Source organism: Phaseolus vulgaris, chromosome 7 (genome assembly GCF_051622355.1).
Source record: "Phaseolus vulgaris cultivar YP4 chromosome 7, ASM5162235v1, whole genome shotgun sequence".
Lineage (NCBI taxonomy): Eukaryota > Viridiplantae > Streptophyta > Magnoliopsida > Fabales > Fabaceae > Phaseolus > Phaseolus vulgaris.
Genome location: NC_143504.1, coordinates 6519573 through 6542638, shown reverse-complemented (window position 1 = coordinate 6542638; position 23066 = coordinate 6519573). Strand labels below are relative to the sequence as shown.

The 23066-nt window shown below is 32.1% G+C and overlaps 4 protein-coding genes and 1 long non-coding RNA gene across 6 annotated transcripts; 1 reads left to right on the top strand and 4 right to left on the bottom strand.

The window, feature by feature from the left end:
* The first annotated feature begins 76 nt into the window (after window positions 1–76).
* On the top strand, window positions 77–810 carry LOC137828624 (Bifunctional inhibitor/lipid-transfer protein/seed storage 2S albumin superfamily protein). Its single transcript, XM_068635271.2, has one exon. It carries the CDS (start codon window positions 148–150, stop codon window positions 508–510), a length of 363 nt encoding a protein of 120 aa, XP_068491372.1. The 5' UTR covers window positions 77–147; the 3' UTR covers window positions 511–810.
* Window positions 811–2364: 1554 nt separating this feature from the next.
* Window positions 2365–7056, bottom strand: LOC137829606 (protein IQ-DOMAIN 23). Of its 2 annotated transcripts, XM_068636452.2 has the most exons (4): window positions 6410–7056; window positions 4189–4386; window positions 3785–3853; window positions 2365–3323 (listed from the first exon to the last, which is right to left on the bottom strand). In XM_068636452.2, the coding sequence occupies exons 1-4, from the start codon at window positions 6803–6805 to the stop codon at window positions 2589–2591; spliced, it is 1398 nt and encodes a 465-aa protein (XP_068492553.1). In that variant the 5' UTR covers window positions 6806–7056; the 3' UTR covers window positions 2365–2588. The 2 variants fall into 2 exon arrangements, with proteins under 2 accessions (XP_068492553.1, XP_068492554.1); XM_068636453.2 differs by lacking the exon at window positions 3785–3853.
* Window positions 7057–8595: 1539 nt separating this feature from the next.
* LOC137829609 (uncharacterized) lies at window positions 8596–9553 on the bottom strand. Its single transcript, XR_011084042.2, has 2 exons — window positions 9446–9553; window positions 8596–9037 (listed from the first exon to the last, which is right to left on the bottom strand). It is a non-coding gene; the product is annotated as an uncharacterized LOC137829609 (long non-coding RNA).
* A 448-nt stretch (window positions 9554–10001) lies between these two features.
* Window positions 10002–14233, bottom strand: LOC137829605 (protein FAR1-RELATED SEQUENCE 5). The gene is made up of 5 exons (XM_068636451.2): window positions 13747–14233; window positions 10955–13319; window positions 10607–10759; window positions 10465–10524; window positions 10002–10345 (listed from the first exon to the last, which is right to left on the bottom strand). The coding sequence occupies exons 2-5, from the start codon at window positions 13310–13312 to the stop codon at window positions 10262–10264; spliced, it is 2655 nt and encodes an 884-aa protein (XP_068492552.2). The 5' UTR covers window positions 13313–13319; window positions 13747–14233; the 3' UTR covers window positions 10002–10261.
* A 3596-nt stretch (window positions 14234–17829) lies between these two features.
* Window positions 17830–21765, bottom strand: LOC137828941 (putative methyltransferase PMT16). Its single transcript, XM_068635709.2, has 6 exons — window positions 21105–21765; window positions 19379–19589; window positions 18997–19285; window positions 18511–18900; window positions 18319–18396; window positions 17830–18222 (listed from the first exon to the last, which is right to left on the bottom strand). Exons 1-6 carry the CDS (start codon window positions 21744–21746, stop codon window positions 17991–17993), a joined length of 1842 nt encoding a protein of 613 aa, XP_068491810.1. The 5' UTR covers window positions 21747–21765; the 3' UTR covers window positions 17830–17990.
* Window positions 21766–23066: the final 1301 nt, after the last annotated feature.

The window sequence follows — 23066 nt, the reverse complement described above, 5'->3', positions numbered from 1 at the left end:
ATTGCACACCAAACCATCATTTTCCTATTATATATACCATATAACATTATAATGTAGTGAAGGAACTCCGCTTAACTAACTAGTTTAAAAGTTTGTTTAAGGAGACAAAAAGGGGTAAAAGAGAGCCTTTCTTAGAAGCATATTGTGATGGAACTTTGTGTGGGAAGAAACAAGGCTTTAAGAATAATTGGGTTGGTGATCTTGTTTTCCTCAGCTACAATTGTATCTGCATTTATAGAATGCTCCACAATTACTCAACTTTTCTCAGCATGCTCCATGTTCATCACCAATGGCTCCCCAGACCCCATTCCAGGGTCCCCTTGCTGTGATGCTATGTTTGGGGTGAACAACATTGCTAACACTGCTGATAATAGGCAATATGTTTGTAGGTGCTTAATGGACCTGATTGACACTTTCAGTTCAAATGCCTCAGCCATAGGTATCTTACCAGGCTTATGTGGTATCTCTTTGGGCTTCAAAATGGATCCTAATACAGACTGTAGTTTATAAGTTTTTAATATACTTTTATACCATATTTAGAGTTCAAGTTTAAATAAGATAGAAGGTTTTCATCTACCACCATTACTAGTCTCTAGAAATATATGAATGCCTATGGCAGATATTTCATAGCCATGTTAGTGACAATGCTATGTCCCCACACTAATATGTCTGGTGTGGTGGTTGTCGTTGGATACCTCAAGCCAAGGTCTCTCCCATCTTTTATTGCCCCATTTTTTTAGTATTTTATGTTTGAGTGAAATCAGTTCAACTAATTCATAATGACCAATGTCACCCCTTGCTTTCTTTTAATTCAGGAGAATTTCGCTAACACTAAATCTGACTTCTTTATTGTTACTCGTTTGCAACTTTTGCATGACTGGGAAAAAGCTAATGATTTTGGCATAATGAAGGTCATCATCATACTTTATAAAAGCAGGAAAAGAAAAGTGCGTGTGCATTGTAAGTATGCATTTGATAAAAGCGTTTACAAAAGGACAAGTAGGGTGTCTTAATGAGATTAGTTGTAGATTAATTATTCTCACAAACAGCTCCATATAATCGCTTGATTCAACTGCATGGCCTAAGGTGAGCATCCAAGGACACAGTTCCAATTCGGAGTCTCATCAAAAACAAAAACTAGAACAGAACAAGATAAAGGGAAAGATCCAAAGGTGTGAGTAATGCTGTCATATATGAATTATTTTGTCCTTTTGTTTCTTGTCCCTGTCTGACAAAATGAACCACCGAAAGACTAAACTACTGAGCAAGCTTAGATCTAATCTCCGTGAATTCACAGCGAATAAATCAAAATGGGAATACTAATAAGTAAAAGTAAAACAGATTTTCTTTAAATAACCCTAAGGCAAGGTTTTGTAATGAAACAATAACTTATTCTTTTTTCTGCACAATGAGTCAAACTTGCACCTATGCAAATTAGATAGAGAAAATAAGATGGTTGGTGTAGTTCCATTAAGATACATCATCTCACGTTTAAAGGGAAGACAAAGCTATATTGCAAGTTATATATATTATAAAAAGATGAAGACCTTTACAAGTTGATAGTAAAAATGGAATGTATAATAGTTAATGTGTGTTAGTATGTGCTTGGTACCTGAACCCGTTTTCTGGAATATAGTGATGAAGTCATCAAAAGAAGCAAAACCAGTTTAGTGGATTTTGATAACAGCTTTAGTGTTCAAAGGAAAAAGTGCATACCCCACAGGCCAACATCTACCCCAAAATTTCTGGGGTAAGATCACTTAGATGCATTACTAAGTAGGTATGTTTGAGAGTTTGAAACGACTTTGATTTTGCAAACTTAATTCAGTTAATAGTGAGATTATAATATTATTCTTTGTATACATACTATCATATCAAAAGTAATTTAAGAAAGTAAATGTAATTTGAATTATTTATATCAAAGTCACTAAGTGAGCAGTGCATATTTAGTCCTAAAGTAGTGAGAAAAATTGTGTTGTACCAACAAATTATTTCCTCCCATAGTGTGGGCGTGACTTTCAACACAGAAATATGATTAGAATTAACTTAAATATACACATTCTAAAGGTTGAAGACCTGTTACTATGTCAAAATTAACTGCACAGCAGACAATTAAAAGCCGTGTTATAAAACAATTAGTGTATTTATCTCAAAATAGTAACATTAATAAAAAAGAAGTAAAGTTTATGAAAATTTGTTATTAGAAGATCAACCTAGACATTTTCCCTTTTTGAATTAAAAAAACTGAAGTCTTCGTCGTACACATAATGATGTGCCAACTGCCAAGCATTTGTCCTTAACGATAAATGATTGCTTGGATCCATCATTAATTATTCGCATGAAGGGCTAATTCCATGTAAGGTATGATTCAAAACATGCACTCCACTAAGAAACACAGTCAAACCAAGTCATGATTTACAAATCCACACACTGAAAACGTCAACAATGAGAGAATAATTGTGTATGGACTATATGAATACAGGTAAAATATAATTACATTCTCAACTACCACACACAAGAAACTCAAACAAGAGAAAGTATGTCTCTTCATTTTATGGAAGAAAGTGGGGATTGTCTTATAAAAACACTCAACGTGACCTTAAATTACTACTCCCAATTCTGTTGACACTGTTAGAAGCAGGTAAGACTTTGTTTCTTAAATCTGAATCCTGGTCTGAATTAGGCCCCACCACATGAACAGGCCTCCTAGTGGAACCGTATCTGTCAAACTCCAGCCTTTGTCTGGGTGCACTTTGTGATCTAACCTTAGCTTGAAAAGATTCAGTGTTTGCCATGTAATTGGGGTGACCCGAGTAGCCACTGAAGAAACCCCATGAACACTCACTCCTGGTAGGTGTGAAGGGACCCCTCTTTGCACCACTTCCATTTCTAGAATTGGCTGAAAATGATTGTGGACTATTGTCGGCAGTTCTTGAAGTTGCTTCTTCTTTCCCTCTGTGAAACTTCAAAGAGTTTAGCTGCAATACCTCCCGTGATGATGAGAAACTTTGGTTTAGAGCTTTTGCTGAACGTTTTGACGGAGACTCATGTGCCATAAAGTTATCATTATTGTAGTCAGAACTCAAATAACAATGTGCTGTCTGTAAGGAGCTGCTACTGTGGTGAGGCTTGAAGTGTGGCCTCCAAGTATCTACTTCGAGAATCTTGTCACTTTTATCATCATCAGGGCGTCCAGTTTTCAATGAAGCATCTCCCGTTTGCCTGCACTTGTTATCTAATTCCATCCAACGGTTTAACCAATTCGAATCAAACCGGGCTCGTTCTGAGTCAACGTTCCTACAATTGGCATTGGAACTACATCTCTGCAAGTTTTAAAGAAAATGGTATTGAAGTGGGGAGAATTAAGAGAGGAACACTTTTCTTCAAGTTATGTCAACACCTAACTGATTCAAATACCCGTGTGCTCTTCAGGCCGGTCCAATGTGACAATCTAAGCTTAAAGCAAACTTATTATAAGTCGTCAATAATTTATGATGATTTTATTTTAAATTCATTTAACATTTCTTTTCAATCCTAAGGAGCATGATCAAGCTTAGTGCCTAACAAAAGAAAAGAAAGAAAGAAAGAAGAAATACATTTGTGTGTTGATTTAATAGTGTGAAGGAGAGAGAAAGAACATTGCTGAAGGGATTAAGAGAAGTAATGCAGCCCTTTTTATGAGAAGAAATAAAATCACAGTAAGATTGGGGGGCCTTTGAAAAGAAAATGGTGTTTCATAATAAGTGAATATTATTTATCTATTAAATGGGGAAAAATCGTGCACCTTAAGGATAGAAGATCCATCAAATTTTGTATTCAGGGCACGAGGTGGGTGTTCATATTCTTCTGGGACCTACAAGTAAGTATAGATAATAATAAAAAATAATGAATCAGACAAGTTAATGGTTGAGGAGCCATTCTTTGCTGAGTAAGCAATAACAATACCCAATCTTTTAAACAAATAATCCACATTTCAATCCCAATCACAATTCAACCTAAAGATGCACCTTCATACTTTACAATTTCGGTTGCTCAGCTTTTACTACAAGGTGGAAAACAATTTCGTAAAGTTAGGTTATAAAAGTGACAGGTTTGAAGAAATACATAGTAGCATTCAACTTGGTATTCAGACCAAAAAGTTGGCTTCAGAATAACAAAAAAGTGGAAAAAGAGAAAGTGTTTGCTTACAGGGTAGTGAGAAAGGGAAGACTTGAAAGAAGGCGTATAATATGACAAGTGCGCACGGCTTGCACGTGCCTGGGCCTGAAGTTTCACCAATGTTTGCATGCGCCTCAGCATATCAGCACTTTGCTTTCTCACAATGTGGCCCCTAACCAATGCTTGCAGCTTCACCAATGCTTTTAGTGCTCTCAATGCCCTCCTTGCCTTCCAATTTCATCCAAAAAGACATTATTTTCTCAAATATTTCCCATCATATTCTTATACACACTATCCTATAACAACCACATTCACCCAATTCACACTTGAGGACCAATAACAAAATCAATTTCCGTGAAGGAGAAAATCCAAAGCCAAGAGAACATGTTTGCTACATGTTTAATTTAGGACCTTCTAAGCAAGGAATCATCATTAAACAAACACACAGTGAAAAGCCATCTTATAATGTTCCTTTCTTTCAAAACAAAAGTTTACTGTTGAATTCAATCTAAAGGCATGTTGTTTTTTTTTTTTTTTTTAATTTTCTTCGTGTGAAAACCATCCTTGTGTACAAATTATTGTGATAATTAATTGCATCATCATTACTCTTTATTCCTTGAACCTTCCTATGCTACATTTCCCCTTTAGTTTGGTTAGCATAGCCAGCAGAAAAAGGTGAAAAGAGTTAAGTTCCTTGGCTCAATGAATATGGTAACCTCATTCCTCTCTCTCCAACCATTTCAAACAAAAGAACGCATTATGGTCGGTCAGTGACCTTAACTAGAGTTACTTCTTTCTCATTAAAGCTAGAATGTGTTTATCTTAAAGTAAGGTGAAAAACGCCTTTTTTCTCAGTAAGGAATGGTATTTTGCTGTTCTGATATGGCAAGAAAATGACATGATCAGAAATGCTACCCTCATAGAAAGGCAAAAACAAGATTAGTGGTTACCAACTTGCTCTTCTCTCTCCTATTACAATACATTAATAGCTAACCCCACCAATGAGTAGTTAGGGTCATGACCTTAGATGTGGTTGAAGATGGGCTGGCACAGGGCCACTAACCTTTGATGTTTTTTGGGCAGAGGGTCTTTCTACTTTGCCTCCTGCAAAGGTAACTATCATAACTCACCATTCACCAACTATGTGGGCCTCTCTTATGCTATTCACACACGTCCCATTTTCCTCTTTACAGTCCCCCACATACTCACACTCCAATTCCAAAAACGGAACTTTTCCTTAAAAAAGTTGAACCTTGCTTCCCCCACTTGTAAATCTTTACCCCTAACAAGCATCTCAAATGGGTAGGGAACTTCAGACTCTCTATTTCCCTTCCTATGCTATTCCTAATTATAATTCCATTAATTTTATCTAAAACGTTGTTCGTTGTTGTCAATCAAACTCATAAATAAGGAAAAAATACATTGAATAGAGAACAACATTTTCTGATGGAAATTTTACATTCTCGAAATGTAGAGCCCAAGTTTATGAGATAAGTCACTCAAACGCACATGGAAGATATGGCTCAAAGCAATAAATTGAATTAAATTTTGCACACAGCACGTGATACGAAGAAGTAATAACAATTCTCAAACACGAACAGCATAACTATAAAATATAATTTAAGACAAAAAATCATGTCATGCGGAGACAAGGAAAAAATGAATTTCCTTGTAAAATATAAGTATATAAATTATAATGAGTTAATTAGTCAAACGTAAACTGTGCTTCGAAAAGCTTAGAATAGAAAAATAAAAGGAATCTGTAACTTGAATATGAGGAGATGATATGCATATAGCAAATAGTCAGCACTAGCAGTATCCAACTCTGAGAGGAAAGAGAAAACAAATAGTTTCCAGAATCTTACTATAATAAAATAAAAAAAGTCTTTAATTAATTATTTAGCAAAGAATTCATATAGGATTTTGGAAGGAAGTAAAGGTGGGGTGTGGTGGTGGAAGGGGACCAATACCTATGTCCCCGGAACAGGTTGCTTTCAGTGCAAAATATTATTTAAAAATTAAAAAAAAATATTCTCATTATTGAAAAATTAGCAATATTTGACCATCGTTTGTTCCAGAGAAAATCCATTGAAAAAATTCCATTTCAATAAAAAAAATAGTCAAATAAATTGAAATTACCTGACACGCTATGACCATGGAAGAATATTTTTAATTGACTCGGATAAACTTCGGAACAAAGTGTGACCATGAAGAAAACAATTTCAAGTTTTTGGTATTTTTTTTAACTTACCAAGTAACCACGGAAGGCCGATTGTATCGTAACGGCGGCAGTAAGCTCCGGCAACCGCAGCTGGCTAACACGCGCCGCCGCCGCGGCGGGTCTTGTGCTGGTGCTGTTACTTGTGGCGGCGGCGGCGCCGCTAGTGAGTCTGACAACCTCGGCTGCGGCGTGTGCGGCGGCAAGAGCGGCCTCGGCGACGGCTGCGGTGGCGGCGGCAACGGCGATGGCATGCTTGTTGGCGTCCAAGGGAGCGGAGGAATCAAAGTGGGTGTTAATGGCAGAGGGGGGCGGTGGCGGCGGGAGTGACTTGTTCCGGGCGGTGGGCTTGAGGAAGGCCCATCTTTTCTTGGGGGATTTGGAGTCTGAGGGCTTTTTGGCGCCGAAAATTCGCCGGAGAAAGCCCATTGGTGAAGTCAAGTCATGGGTAGAGAGAGAAGTGAAGTGAGTTTAGTTAGAGAAAGAGAGGGAATGATAATGGAAGTTGCTGAAGAAGTGTGGAATAGTTGGATTTTGTAGTTAGAGTGTCGGAGATTTGGACGTCTCATTTTGTTCCCCATTCAACTTCACGCGCCTTTGCAACACCTTCTTCTTCACTCGCAATTCCCATTTTTGTTTTTTCACCCACTCGCAATTGTCTTATAATTTTTTTCATTTCCTCGCTCAAACCTTCTTGCATGCTATGTATTAAGAAAATAATAATTGATAATTATTATTTTCTTAATACTATGTAGTATACCTCCAAATCAGTTGGTGGAGTTGGTAAGAATTGAATTCCAGATATTGGTTCAAAATTAAAATTTTGTTTATGGAATAATAGAAGTATCTTTTGAAATTTAACTAATGAGAATTTTTCTGTATCAGTAAACTTTATATTAGAATATTTCCTTTGAAATTAAGGTTGTTTGGACGAATTTTTTGACAACGTCTTCTAATAAAAAATATTAATTTTTTCATAAATTGCGACTATAAACTAATTTTAATTTATAAAAAAAAAATTATTTATTTTACTTTTCTATCCTAGAAGTTGTTGAGAACTCCTCTAACATTTTTCCTATGAATTGAATGTAAGTACTATACTATATAGGCACCTTTTTCAAGCATACACTGTATCTATAAAAGAAACAGATACCAATTTAAAAGAATAAGTCGAGAAATGAAATGGATATTCTCGTAGAAATAAAATATAAGGATCAAGTTACCACGATTTAACTTTTACTACATATTATAACTTTTTATATATATACATATATGCATTAATAGTGGTAAGAAATCTCGTAGTAAAATTATTGTACTAAAAAAATATTATAGTAGAAAATAAATTAAAATGAAATATAAACCGGGAAAGGTAAAGTTTAACCCATTGTTTGATTTCATAGACTAGTACAAAAAAAAAACTATTTAGGTGAGTGTATCTAAGAATGAATGAATCATATGATTTCATTACTTTTGTGAAATGTATCTAACCATCTAATATTAAGGTTTTTAATTCCTAACAGAAGTATTTATTGAATGGGATCGTATATAAATACTGTGAGACATTAATGTATATTCACTTGTACATTCATAGTAGACGCGTGGAATTTAATATCTTAATAATCTAGCCAGCTAACTTTTGAGTATGACCGTGGAAGAAGATGAAGGATTTTGAAACGTTGAGTCCAAATTCTTTTAGCATTACAAATTAAAAATGTTATCAATATATTTCTATTCTTTAAGAAAAAGAGTAGAAATGGATAATAATACTTTTTATAAAAATTTGCAGTTTTTTCTTCTTTTATCAATCTAGATTTGCATTTTGGACAATGAATGGAGAGAAAAAAGTTGGTATATGGTTAAGAATTTCCCAGTGTCAAACAAAAAAACTAAAACCTATGTCGTGATTTGAGAAAAATTGCTGTGCCGGTTGTCAAATGATCTACATGCATTAATGTATAAGCATGGCCATTCTAAGCTTCTAGATATTAATAAAATTTATATAATATATTCAAACAAGAAAAAAAAACTAAGGTTATTTTATATTTTCTGATGTCTTGTAAGTTTTAAACAAGATACATGGATAAGAATTATCGTTGTCTCTGCTCACTCTGAATAAATATTGGCTAAAACTTATTTGTGTGACACTTGATCGAATGAAGAAAAAAAAAACTTTAAAACAGTTAATCTAACCAAAATAGGAAAGGTCCATGAATAATAAATATAAAGGTACATCTGTATTTTATTTTCTACTTCATAAACATATATGTTTTGGCAAATAATTATCCTATCAATTCAAGGAAGGAGACAGGCATGATAACATCTTGCTTCTCTAAAATTATCCAACCTCCCAACTACTTGGGAAGCCATCATGCAACTTGGTGCTACCTTGTTTTTGTTTATCTTTTTTAGTTCTTTATCAAAGAAAAAAACATTCTTTGCAAAGCAAATTCAGGCGATCATGTGGCCATGCAGGTCGTGATCACAAGACATTTTGGTTAATATGGTCGATATGGAGGTTGAATTTTGCAAATACCAGTTCACCGTTTAATTATGATACTGGTTAAGTGCATTAATGAAAAGTCAGCAAATGGAAAAGCTATAAAAAGACACAATAAGCATCGAAGTCAATGAATGTGGCTTGACGATAGGGAAATTCTATACCTGGAAAGTCAACAAAATTAAATAAGGTAGTGTACCATAGAACTAAAAAGTAGTCAAATTAGATTAACACATGCGTGGAAGCAGGAAAATACAACACCAGAAAGGTCATGAATTAATTCATTAAAATCATATCAAAATTCACACCACTGTAAAATCATTGAAAAAGAATGACATTTCTATACAATATCAATATAAAAATATATATAACATTAACTTTAAAAATAATTAATATAAAAATCAATACACTTTTCATACGTCAAATTATGGGAGGGGGGACTGACACATGGATATCGGAGTCCAACATCAAATTTCTAAAAGATAAAGGGGTGAGGGGACAAATAATCAGAAAAAATCATGGTTTCCATGAAAGAAATATCACTAAAGACACAAGTCCATGATCGAAATTACCTATATTTGGACAGGGTCCCGAATTTCGGCGCAATGTCCCACCGTTGAACTTGTATCGCTTAAAATAACAAAATCATGTGCTCATGTTACAAGCGAGAACGAGAGGATCCAGATCCACAAGTAATATAACTATATCGTGCAACTAAAATTTCCAAGTATAGTGTTATCCCACTAAGAACACTGGATTACCAAGATAAACAAATATAAAGCCATGCAACTTTTTAAAATGATCATATGATCACAATTAACTTTTAATATTTTGCATCTGTATATTTTTGTTATATAGTCTAAATTTATACTTCTCACTATGAAAATAATAATTATTCTCATTATATATCAACTTAACAGTGTATCAGAAGTTTCTTAAAACAAAAATGTATCAAGAATTTTCAGAATCTTCTCAAGCACAACTTGCCAACCTGAAAATCTCTAGGGCTTCCAAAAGTTTTTCTCAGATTAGCAAGGAAATATTTTGAATTGCATTCCTTGTAAAAGCAACAACAGAGCAAAAATAATTCATTTCAAGTAATAAGACGATAAAAAGGAATGCATTATCTACCAAAAAATATGGATGTATTTGTAGATTTATGTTAACTTTCATTCCAAAAAGTTGTGTACCCATCGCATTCAATTATGTAATGTTCATATGAGCTACACAATATTGTATGGTAAATGTTTGGTTATTTACAAGGAGAGAAGGATGATTCTGTTTTCAATGCTAATGACTGCATCAATCCGCACTGTACAGTAAAACATATTGATACAACCAGAAGAGTATTAGAGGAAAATGATTTAACCATTTTATTCCGTTGTACTTCATGCAGACTCAGAACTTCTGTATCTATGGTCATACAGCAAGAACGAAGACGAATGTGGATTTTGGATGTCAAGATCCATTCCCTGCAACCAATATACCCAGAGCAGATTTAAAAAGTTAGCTGACATGAATCTACCCACCAAAAATCTTTCTATTTTTTCAGGGTGGGGGTGGTAGTGAGTGTTTTTGACCAAGTGTTTACCTGGCGCATCTGATTATTGCTTGGCAAGGACTCAAGGTATGCGCTCTGGATTATAGGCTCCTGAGTAAAAAATTCTTAAAATGTTATATAAATGCATATTCCACATATGATAAAAACACTCGATGACTAGAAAAATAAACACCTGTAATAGTTGAGATTGACCCGGAGAATCCTGTGGGTTAGAAAAGATGTTTTGCGGTTGCAACATGCTAGAATTAGATTGATTGTCCAGAACAAGATTAGTCTGCTCATACATGCAGTGAACCACTTGATTGGCTTCAAAACTGTACAAACCCTGTATCACAAATGAAAGAATCAATAAATGTCAGTCTCTTTGGCGTGTGTGTATGTATGTATATTCATAGATATAAAAAGAGAGAACTTATTATCTTAAAAAGTTATGTTATGAGCATTGAGTTTGTTGATAATTGTAAATAAATAACATGATCACAGTATAAACTGTCATATCTGATAAATGATAGAAGATGACCTGCAGAATGAGATTTGGTGCTGCAGGCTGAGATGAAACATATGTGGAGGGGGCGCTCGAAATACAGACAACGGTATTTTGTGGAGATTCTTCTACATTCAAAATTCTATCAGAATCAGTTCCATTACATGTCATGGTTGTTAAGTGCCCCCTGTCTGACGTGGCTCTCCTGTCTTTTCCACCATTTGCGCTGTTACTTTCATCCTGGGCGTCAATTACATGCCCATTCAGAAAGATCTTTGAAGGCTCACTTTCTGAAGCATCTGCATCAATATTACGTGAGGTGATAACTTGACCTTCAGCTTTCAGTGTCAAGATTTTCTCCACTCCAACCATCATTTCATCAAGTTGCCTCATGGCAAATTGATAGGCTTCCTCCGATTCAGACGCTCTTGCTGAACACTTCAGCAGTCTGTGGCACAAATCTTTGTAACAGCTAGCAGGAACCCTTTTAGGATTATCTTGCATTTTACATTGCTTAATCTCCCTAAGATTGCCCATCCTTGCATCTCCAGTCCATCTCTCTAAGATGTACTGAGATGGAACTACTTTTATGTTTCTTTGATCAAGAACTTTAAGCGCGTGGCCACATAGAAATCCAACACGGTCAAACTTCATACAACTGCAGACAACTGTGTCGTCAGAGGAATTGAAGGTGACACTGTATTGTCTATTATGCCCAAATGTATTTGCTTTGTACTCAAACAATGATCCATTTCTACTGTGTTGATTAACAATAACATTTAAAGACTTCTCATATGCTTGCTGAAATACTTCAAATGCTCTTGGAGTATAAATGTTACTTGCATGCTTCAACAAAACCATATTACCCATTAGCCTTGGCAAACACCTGCTCATTTCATCACCAGCTTCTATTTCTTTATGACGCTGTTCACCTACTACCCTTTCAAAATGCTTAAAAAATTGAACTACATCAGTGTCAGGATTTAGATAACTTCTAAACTTATGAGACAAAATCTCAGCTAAATGAAAGCCTTTGATGTCTACAAAAAATGTATTCTGGCCAAAGACAACAGCCCATTTCTCTCTTTCTCTATACATCCATCTCAGCCATTCATTTTGCTGCAGATTATACCTCTCCAGCATAGTCTCCCAAGAATGAGTAAATTCTTCCTCATCCTTGGGGTCATAAATACTGCTCCGTAGAACATTTGCAAAAGATTCAGCATCCTTGACAACATGGCTGAGGTGTTTCAAAGTGTTCTCATACAACTGCCATACACATGTACAATGGTTTGTGTCAGGTAAAACTGTATTGACTGCTTCAATGATTACAGCTTCTTGTTCTGTGAGAATGGCCTTGGGCTTTTTACCGGACATTGCATTAATGAAAGTTCGAAATAACCAATTAAATGATTCAATGGAATCATCATACAAAAAAGCAGCAGCAAATACTAACACTTGTTTGTGATGGTTAACACCTAAAAACTGTACAAATGGCCGAAGATCTTCATTTGTTCTGCAAATTGTATCCAAACAAATGACATCACCAAAGTGATCATAATCCACCACCATATTGTCCTCAGCCCAAAAAATATTGCTAACCTTGTCATCAACGTCAAGCTGTATGGCATAAAAAAATGTTGGATTTTCAAAGTGCTGCCTTTGGAAGTAACCAAACAAACGCCCTGCTTCTCCTTCCTTCATATCTCTTTCCCTTGCACAATGAAGATAATTATCATAATTCATTGAAAGTAGATCAATGGATTCGTGTGCACTTATTTTTTTATTCAACGTATCTAATGCTGACTTTGATTTAGGTCCCAAACTATTGTTTGATTCAGCTTCCACAGCTTGAGCAACACTGAATTCATTTAGCAAGTTTAACACGTTAGCATTGTTAGGGTTTACATGGTCATGATTATGCTGTGCTTCAAAATGGGTGACCTGGTATCTACCGTTTGGCTGCCGAGTGACTATCATATGTGCCAAGCAGCCAGTTCTAGTTTCCTTCCGATGTTTCTTCACATTGACATCTCTTTTGTCTTTCCTACGGTATCCCTCTTTGGAGCAGGTAAACTTCCTAGACACCACCTGACCATGCACCTTACTCCTGTTTATCCAATCTTTTCTAACATTGAAACCTACCAATCTGGCATACTTGTTGTAGAATCGGTATGCATGATCATCAGACTCAAATTCTGTACCAATTCCCAATACAGAATTGGCGCTGAGTACATTTTTTGAAGGAGGACAGGATTGATTGTCACTAGCATGAGCCATGTTTGGACTACAACAGTTCTGCTCGACATTCAAGTCCAAGTTATTCAACATCTGAGGTTCAACATCAAAACTACCTTCATGCACAATACCCAACTCTTTTCGATCCCCATCCATTGATAACCTTCACCAAATTGGGAGAGAGGAGCAAATTAATTTAAAACGCATTTATAGACATTTATAAAAGTCAACTAACTTACCATACCTCACACATACTGATTGAATGAGAGTGTGAAAAATGCATATATAATTTATTTTTAACTCAATTTTTTGCTTAGCTAAAAAAAAAATACGGATCACCAGTTAAACCCAACATTGGCTAGAAGTAAGTCCATGCAAAACCAACAAATAATTGTTTCAAAATCCACTTAGTTTCACTTTGCAATTCGCAAAATGACATTCCACTGTGAGAATTACAATCAAATGGAGCTTTATCGTGCGTCAAGATAGAAAGGGAGAACACTTTGGTTTTTTACTGGATATCAATTTATTATCAATCATGCTCATAAAACATTATGCAGTTATTGGTTTTCCAGTGCAAACAACCTTACCGGTAGTTATCGAGAGGAACAAAGTAGTCGAGGATGTAAGACGAATTAGGGTTGGAGGCAGAGGAAGTGATCGATGGAAAGGAACAAGATATCGTGCAATGGACGCACGACACTGTCCATAATCTTTGGGATACAATCAAATTGAAGAACTGCGATGTGTTGAATCGTAGGACGCATTCGAATAGAGATAATTGCGAAAAAAGATAGTCTGTGAGTGCGAAGAAAGACAGAAAATGGCAACTCTGCAAACCCTAACAAGATGGAGATTGGAGAAGACTACTGTTGAAAGGCTTCTGATCCTCTTCATACAAAACTAACAGTTAAAACCCACAGTGACAGTTAAAATATTTTTAAGAGTAATTAGAATAACTAATGTGCTAAAGTAAATTATTTTTCCCTTTTCTGAAATATCACTTTCTTACATTATTTTCTCTCATCTCCTCTCTTCTTAAATTAAATGTATATTTCCTACGTAATGTCATATGTCATATAAACATATATATATATATATATATATATTCTAATTTTTTGGAATGTATTTTTCATTTAAAATATATCATTGAAATGATTCTTACATAATTAATTTAAAAGTACATGTTTATAACAAGTATATTCTATATTTAATAAATACAATAACAAATATAATTTAACAAAGTATTGGTTTATTTATATAAATATTAGAATGATATAGCATACATAGAAAGATAATTTTTATGTACAAATTTGTTAAAAAAAATTAATAATCTAAACATTAAATTACATATTTTACATAATTAAAATAGAAATTCATTTACATATTTATTATAGCAGAAAACTATAATAATATTAATATACCTTTTGTTAAATATTTAAATTATATCAGTATAACTTTTATTAAATATTAAGTTGATAGTTTATAATAATCTTAAAGTGATATAATGGAAAAAATAAAGTTATTTTTTTCCGCATTATGATGCTAACACAAAAAAATTTATAAAAAAAATATCAGGTTGTTAATAATTGATTTTTTTTCAATTCATATAGATGTAACTTTTTATTTTGTTAAATATAAATAAAATTATCAAATTATTTATATTTTAATATGTTTTTAGAACTAGGTAGATTTTCATCTTTATAAGTATTAAATAATTTTATATTAGTATAGAATTTTGTATGTATAATATATTTGAAATGAATTTTCTGATTGTAAAAAAAGGTAATTCAATCAAAAGGTATTGAATCATTATTTGATTAAAATTATACAAATGTAATTTGATTTTTTTCTCTCATATTATATATAAGAAAATATTATTCAATTATACAAATTCTATTCAATAAATGTGTAATAAAAAATACCATTTATAATTTGTCTAATCTATTCGAGTTTGATTTTTGGTAATTGTTTTATTTAATATTTCCAAACGTTTTATTTTGTATACATACTACCAAATCTGTTGTTATAAAAAATGTTAAGATGATATTGATACGATGTCATCATTTACCATATCATAAAATATGATGTCAAGTTTTATCAGCAACACTGTTATTTGAATAATAATATCATAGGACTAAAACTAAGAAATAAAAACGATTATAAAAATTAAAATTAGATTAGAAAAAATTCAAAGGATATAAAATAAAAAATAATGGTAGACTAAACAAAAATTTGACAGTTTTGTAGAAAGAAACAAATAATAAGAAGGAAGTATGATATGTGAATTTAATTTAAAATTACTATAAAATAAAAAATTTAATTAACGAGGAAAAATCAATCAAATTATACCGTATATGACTTAAATATAAAAAACGAAAAACCCTTGTATATTAATGTAAACTTTAAATTTGTATTCTATTACATGAAAAGGAAATTAAAGATCAATCTTTTCTCTCCCTTTCTCCACTTTTTTCCCTGTTCAATACTGCAAGGTCACTCACAAAAAGTCCAGGTTATCTCACCCACCTTCTTATACATAATTTATTTCCTTAAACAGAAACATACTATCACCTTAATTATGTTTTATAATATCCATCAACAAAAATTTGAATACTTTATGAATGAAGAAGAAAATATATTTATCTACAAACTAACATACCGATTCAACCAAGTTCATTTTAAAGCACATTAGAAAAAATACTGTCTAAAATAAGTTGAAAAAAGAAAAGGATGATTGAAATTCGTAATTTGAAGAAGGATATTTTATTATTAAAGTGAAAATAATTGCTTTTAAAGAATTATATAAAAATTATTCTAAGTTTACTTACTGTTCTTCTGTATTTTGAGGAATAGATAAGAATTCATATTTTTATATTTTAAAATTAAATTCAGAAGTAAATGTAAAGAAGATGGATTGGAAGATGTAAGTGAAGACTCTGCACCAGGTTTTCTTCCTCTTTCTTATTTCTCTTTCCATCTCTTGATTTTTTAAATAGAATAAATTTATTTTCGTTCTAAAGATTTTTTCTTCTTTATTTTTTTTAGAATTTAGTTATCAATTTTGAGAGATAGTTGAAAAGTTTATTTCTCAAAATTTATTTTATTATAAATTTTTGTTATATTTTGATAACTTACATTGGACTGTAAATCTTACAAATTATCTAGATTATGAAAAATAAAATAATAGAAATTGTTTTGTAAATTAAATTTTTAATAGCATCCAAACTCATAACTGATTATAATCGATTAAGTGAATACATAATCGATTATAATAAATATTTTAATATTTTTAAATAAATATATATAAATTTATATATAAAATAATACTAAAATATTATGTAGCTATTATTTAAAAATTTGTTTATCTATTTTGAAATTAAAAAAAAATATTTAGTTATATATTTTATTAAATAAATAAAAATTATTTATTAAAAAATAAAATTGTTTAATTAGAAGATGACATCAGATAAAATTACCAAATGCTATTATATAATGATAAATAATCATTAATGTAGAAAAACAACTATTATACTTTAATATTATAAAGAATAAAATTGAAAAAAAAAGTTTTTATTAAAGGTAAGTTATATATAATAATTAAATTATGATAATAAATTAATAATTTTTTATTTTATAAAACTTTTTTTATCAAAAGGATGGTATCAGATCTAAATTTATGAAAATATTGGATGTTTTAAATATTTATAATTATAAACTAAAATAATAGTTATAATATCTTAGTAATTATAAATAAATTGAAGGAAAAATATAGTTCTTAACAGTCATCATCGTTAAATAAAGTATATTACTGATATCAGTTTTAAAATATTTATTATACATAAAAATTTGTACTTAAATAACATTATAAATTTGCATAACCTTTTTGTTTCAATTTTAATAGACCAGATGTATCACGAGTTATTCAATTTGTTTTAAAATAAAACATATGTTTTCAAATACAAAATGAATAACAATAATTTGACGACCCTAAAAAGACTGTCATTAAAATAAATATAATTAAAATATTGTCATTTTAAGGTGTCAAGTGAATATTTTTTATTTTTTTACTGGTGGCAAAATATCATTATTCCTTTTGTCCATATATTTTATTGTCTAACTATTATTATTCATAAACATTAAATTGGGTGCTGATAGGTTAATACACAATGAAAATCATTCACTCAACAATCCAACAAATTAATATTTTAATCATATTTAATTTATTTTTAAAGTTAAAGTATTCTTATATTATTATAATAGGTTGTCTTTTCCTATTAAATTATATAATATATTCAGTGTAACTTTTAAAATAAAAGAGAGACTTTACACCTATCATGACTTTGAAAATTCTTGTTCTAGATGTTCTTTTTGGGTATATTATGTTTGTTAGGATTTATTTATAATGAGAAGTTTGAATAGAAGGTTTGATGCTTTTTTATGGGATTTCAGCTCACAACTTTTGTGTTGGATTAAAGACAGCTGACTCTACTGCCTTTTGGTGGAAGAACACCTCTTGTAGTGAATCATAACATATATTTAGTTTTTTTTTTTAAAAATCTTTTTCAATAATCACAAAAATATTATTTTATTTCTCAATTTTAAATATGTAAATGGTGAATGGTTTTTAAAATATTTTGTCACTTTTTTAAAAAAATAGTCAAAATCCGAACTTGAGCTGTTTACAGTTACAATTTGCATTGCCAAGAAGTACTTGTATGTGTCCCTACCTACCTTCCCAAAAAATAGAAGTAAAAACGAAAAATAAATAAATTTAAAAAAGTTAAAAAGGAAACTAAAAGCAGAAAAGAGAAAGATTAATAAAAAATAATGATTAATTTGTGTTGTCGGAAGCTGGTGGAGTTGTCCAATACTTCTTCACAGCAAATAGCAGTTTCTCCCTCTTAAGATGCTCATCTTCATGGTCTACAATTATACTGTCCCATTCCAATCCATTCACAATGCTCTTTACTTTGACCAACATATCAACATCGTCTCTTATGATAACACATCCTTCTGGTCGAAGAATCCTATCCATTTCTAGCAGAATGTCTTCCAACCCACATCTACAACATACAATTTCGTTAGTTGCATTACACTGTCTTGTCTTAATCTACATTAAACTTTTGTCTTGAAAAAATATAACTTAACCAACATATTACCTGTTACTGTAAAGACTTAACACTGAATCAGCATGAATTAGATCATAAGTTCTAGGATAAGTAGACATTGCTTCACACCTGCACGAGAACCAAACAAAATTCATTCATGCATATTATATATAGAGAGATTCAGCAAAGAGAAATGATACCAGTCATGATATATGTGAAGAGATATATTATTCTGCTAATTACCAGTCATGATATACTCCAATCAACCCACGTTCATATATTGATCCAAGTGTGTCAACCTTAGCCTGAACAGGAACCACATTCATGACCCAAACAGGGTCCTCAATCAGTGCAGCAGCAAATCCACCCAAGTGAGCATTCATATCCAAAAGATTGCGGTATCTCCCGGTTCCTAGTAGTTTGTTCACTGTCTTATAATATGATACCCTTTTCTTCCACAGCTCATAATCTTTTGAAAAGGCTTCATCTGTTACCCCTTCTATGGTACTCCTATAAATCCTTGGTGGGATGGATTTTAATCTCTTTGGCCAATCCTCCACCATCCCACCCGAAGTTTCTTCTTTGTTTGACACTTCAGGAACAGGAGTCAAACATGTCTGCATATCGGTATACCTGAAGATGACCAAAATAATTATAAAAGAAAATGTAAAAATACTTGGCACGTCACGTCAACAGTAAGCAGAACACGTGCAAGGAGGTTGAACTAACCAGGCTTTGTCAGGGTCGTTTTGTGCACTGCAAAAAGACCGGTTTTGGGTAAGCTTACAATCAAAATGGTTTTTGGGTTTCTGCCAGATAGCAATATCATCCTTCTCCACTAGCTTGCTCCAGCAAAGGCTTTTGGCTACCTCCTCAATTTTGGTCTGCTCTTCGTTCAAATCCTTCTCTGTTCTTTGCCACCCTTTCCAGTATTTCTTCCAGTTGATTGGTGGCCCAGATAGAATCCAATACCCGCCAGGGCGTAGAACTCGATCCACTTCGTTGAGAAAAATTCCATCTATTTCAACAAGTCCAAATTAAGAGTGAATACAAGTCATGACTTAGCCCAAGGTCTCAAATATATATTATATAGTTTGTGGTTACACAATACCATATTCAGCCCATGGGATGAGGCAGCGAGAGCAATGGGACATGTCAAAAGCTCTTGAAGGGAAAGGTAGCCTCTTGGAGGCAAGAATTCCAATGAGTGCAGGAACTCCACGCTCAAGGGCAAATTGAACTTGTGCTTCATGGGTGTCCCTTGGTGCAATTGACAATGTTAGTATATTGCGTGATAGAAGATACGCTCCCCAACTAGCCACCTGTATACAATATTCATTAGTAAGAGCGTAAGATTATCTTGTAACACTTCAAAATTTATACTATCATTTTAAAATGTTTTTAAAGAACCAAAATAGGTCAACTACAACCATGGGCTCCAACCCATTTTTGCCGCATTGTTATATGCCTTTAAGAAGGAAAAGATTTGCTTCACATCCAAAAAGTAAAATACATGTTTATTGTGTGTATCAAGATATCACCACCCTTTAAGAAAACAACCAAGCAAAAACAACTCAACTCTTTCCAATTGGTTTTGACTTCTACTTTCTTAGTTCATGGATAAGTAAAACAATAATGAAATTGTATTCACGGGTCAATGTAAAGTTTTTTACACATTTAAACAATGAAACTGTTTTATAAGTTGAAAACTTTAATTTTAAAATTTGTACATTGACTATAAAATGTATTAGGTATAAATTAAAATAGTCAATAATAATTCATTAAATAAATATTAAAAATTAAAGCTTTTATTAATATTAAAATAAATAAATAATAAAAAGAAAACGGTGAATACAACTGAACTCAAATTAAAATTGACTATATATTTTGAGGTGCAACTTAAGATACTAATGCAGCTTAAAAAACTGAAGTGTGGAAGGTTTGGTCAGAAATTTAATATTTAATACAAACAGTTGAGGTAAAAGAATCGACAGAGAAGGAAGCAGACAGGCAGTTAGAATTGGTTTTATTTGACTCCTTGGTTGAAAATAATTTATAACGAACTCCATTTTGTGACGTGTGATGTCAACATGCCTTACTTTTACACAATAATCAACGCGTACTCCACATATAAACAAATGTCATCTCCCTTTTCTATTTTCCTATTTCCTATTTCCTATTTCCTATTTCAATTTGTAACGTACACGCTTAAACTTTTTTTTAACTCTTCAGATTATCTGTTATTTACTATTTTTAATATAATGATGTTTACTGTTTTAATATTATTCTCAATAAATACTCAAACTAAATTAAATTCTTTATTACTAATTACATGATGCATCACATTCTGTAAAGCTATTTCCTAAAAGAATTATTCGAGTTCATCAAATATTTATAAAAATATGTCTTATTAAGTGTGTTTATAAAAAAATTAATTATTGTATGTTTAAACATGCAATAATTATGAAGGGTAAAATAAAGAAGAGTATAAAAATATTCTAATGAATTATTTTATTCATTAGGTAGACCTTAACCGATATAAAAAAAATTAAATAAATAGGTTGAATTGTATGATGAAGATAAATGAAATTTAAAATAGGTATATAAGATCTGAATTTCTTGATTTCCATTAACAAATGTAACCTGTGTGGACATGTGTAACTTTATACAAAATTGAAGCTATTGTCCAAAAATAAAAAAGATGGCTAATAATCATAAATGTTTATAATAATTACTTTAAAAAATACAAGGAAAGTTAATCTTAATTGAATTGATTTATTAAAATTAAAAAATTATTTTTAGGGAGAAAACAGTGAGAGTGAGAGAAGGTTAATTACCCCACAGCCAGTGTCCAAAGCAGTTCTGATGGAGCCGTCTCTAAGATTAATCAACTTTCCGATGTCCTCAATGTAGGCGTCGGCGCCGTTGGGGAAGGTGGTTCCGCCGCCGGGGAAAACGAAGCGCTCGCCCTCGAAGCGGATCCAGTTCTGCACGGCCTTCTCCACGGTGAGCTCACGGTGGGGGACGTTAGCGAACCACGCGCGGTCTCTACTCGCGGGCCAGGGAAAGGGGTTTCGATATCCGTGAGGGGCAGGAACCCTACATTTCAAGGGCTCCTCGGGACAGTGCCTCTCTCGATATATCATTCTGTGCCGCTTGTACCCTAGAGACCGTTGAGGATCCTGGCAGGGCGTGTACTCGCTGAAGTTGGCGCTGCAGCGTGGGAAGGTTCTAGAATATTCGGCAGTGAGGTGGTCGCAGGGTGTGGAGAGGGAGAGGGAGAGAGCGGCGGTGGTGGCGGTGGTGAGGAGGGGCGCTCCTTGGTGGTACGCGGCGAGGAAGTAGGAGGCGATGCAGAGAAGAATGATGAGGACGAAGATTGGCGTTTTTCTTACGTTGAAAATGGTGGGGGAAGAAGAATCAATATTAGCCATGGCTGTTTGGATTCTTGTAATAGAGAAGATGGTTATGATGTGCATTTATAATGCAAGCAAGCTCACTAAAAAACAAGATTTCATTCACTTTTTGTATGTATCTTTCTGTGTGACACAAGACAGCTCAGATCATCTCTTCAGTTATTAAAATTACTTTCTTTTTTACTTTCTTTTTTGGAGGAGAAATGGTAATATTTGTCTTTGAACCTATGTGTTATGAGTTTTTTTTTATATATATATTCATGACTAAATTATAAATTCACCTTTTTAAATCTAAATTTTTTATTTTTTATTCACAATTTTACTCTCTAAAATAAATGAAAATCTATATTTTAGTCCAATTTTTAATTTTCATATTTTAACTAATTATTTTTTTTCTAATCATAATACTACTAAAAGAAATCACTGATACCATTAGATATTTTGAATGAACACTGTCAGAATTTTTAACTTGGGACCACTTGTTTATTCATACTTTAACAGTATACATGTACATTTGTAGTTAATTGAACTAAAACAAAGCATAATTAAAAGTATATTAAAAATATTAGTTTTTTAAAATTAAAATATTAAAATGGTAAAAATACAATTAGAAGGATCAGAATTATCAGAGTTCAAAGCAAATTAAAATTAAAATTTAATATATATATATATATATATATATTTTTAATTGATATTTAAAATAATAATAAAGAAAATATTGACTGAAAAGTGATAACTCTTGTTTGGTAAATTAGATGGTTAATATGGGAGTATTTTTGTGGGAAGACTAACTAATATTCTTTTAGATTATTAGTCAATCGGTATCACTTTGGAATATACATTTTATAAGATAGTTTTTGAAAAGAAGAAGAAGAAAGTAATCGAATTGATAATTTATATATATACTAGAGTGAAAAATATTCTTAAGGAAAAATTTATTATCTATAATTATTCTAGTGAAAAATCTTGTTGGTTTATAAAAATTGAGATTTTTATTACTTTATGCGTAATATTTTTTTGGAAAGTTTTTATTGATTAGTATCGTATATATTAAATATAACTAATTATTTTAACATAAATAAAATATTTCGTAACATCGATCTTAAGTACAAACTGAAAATGTAAATACATTTATTACATAAGAAAATGTAAATTATCAATGCTTACTCTTATGAAAGAAAATGTTTTACTACTTTTAATATTTTTGTTAACCACGATTCCAAATTAATGTTAAAAGATAAATACTGATTACTCCACAAAAATAAAAATAGGTAACTCACGCTTCTTTAGTTTCTTTTTAAGTATAGTATTTATTAAAAAATTAACTGTTATTAAGTTAGAAATAATATTAATTATTTTTTTGTTAATTATAGCTTTATCATC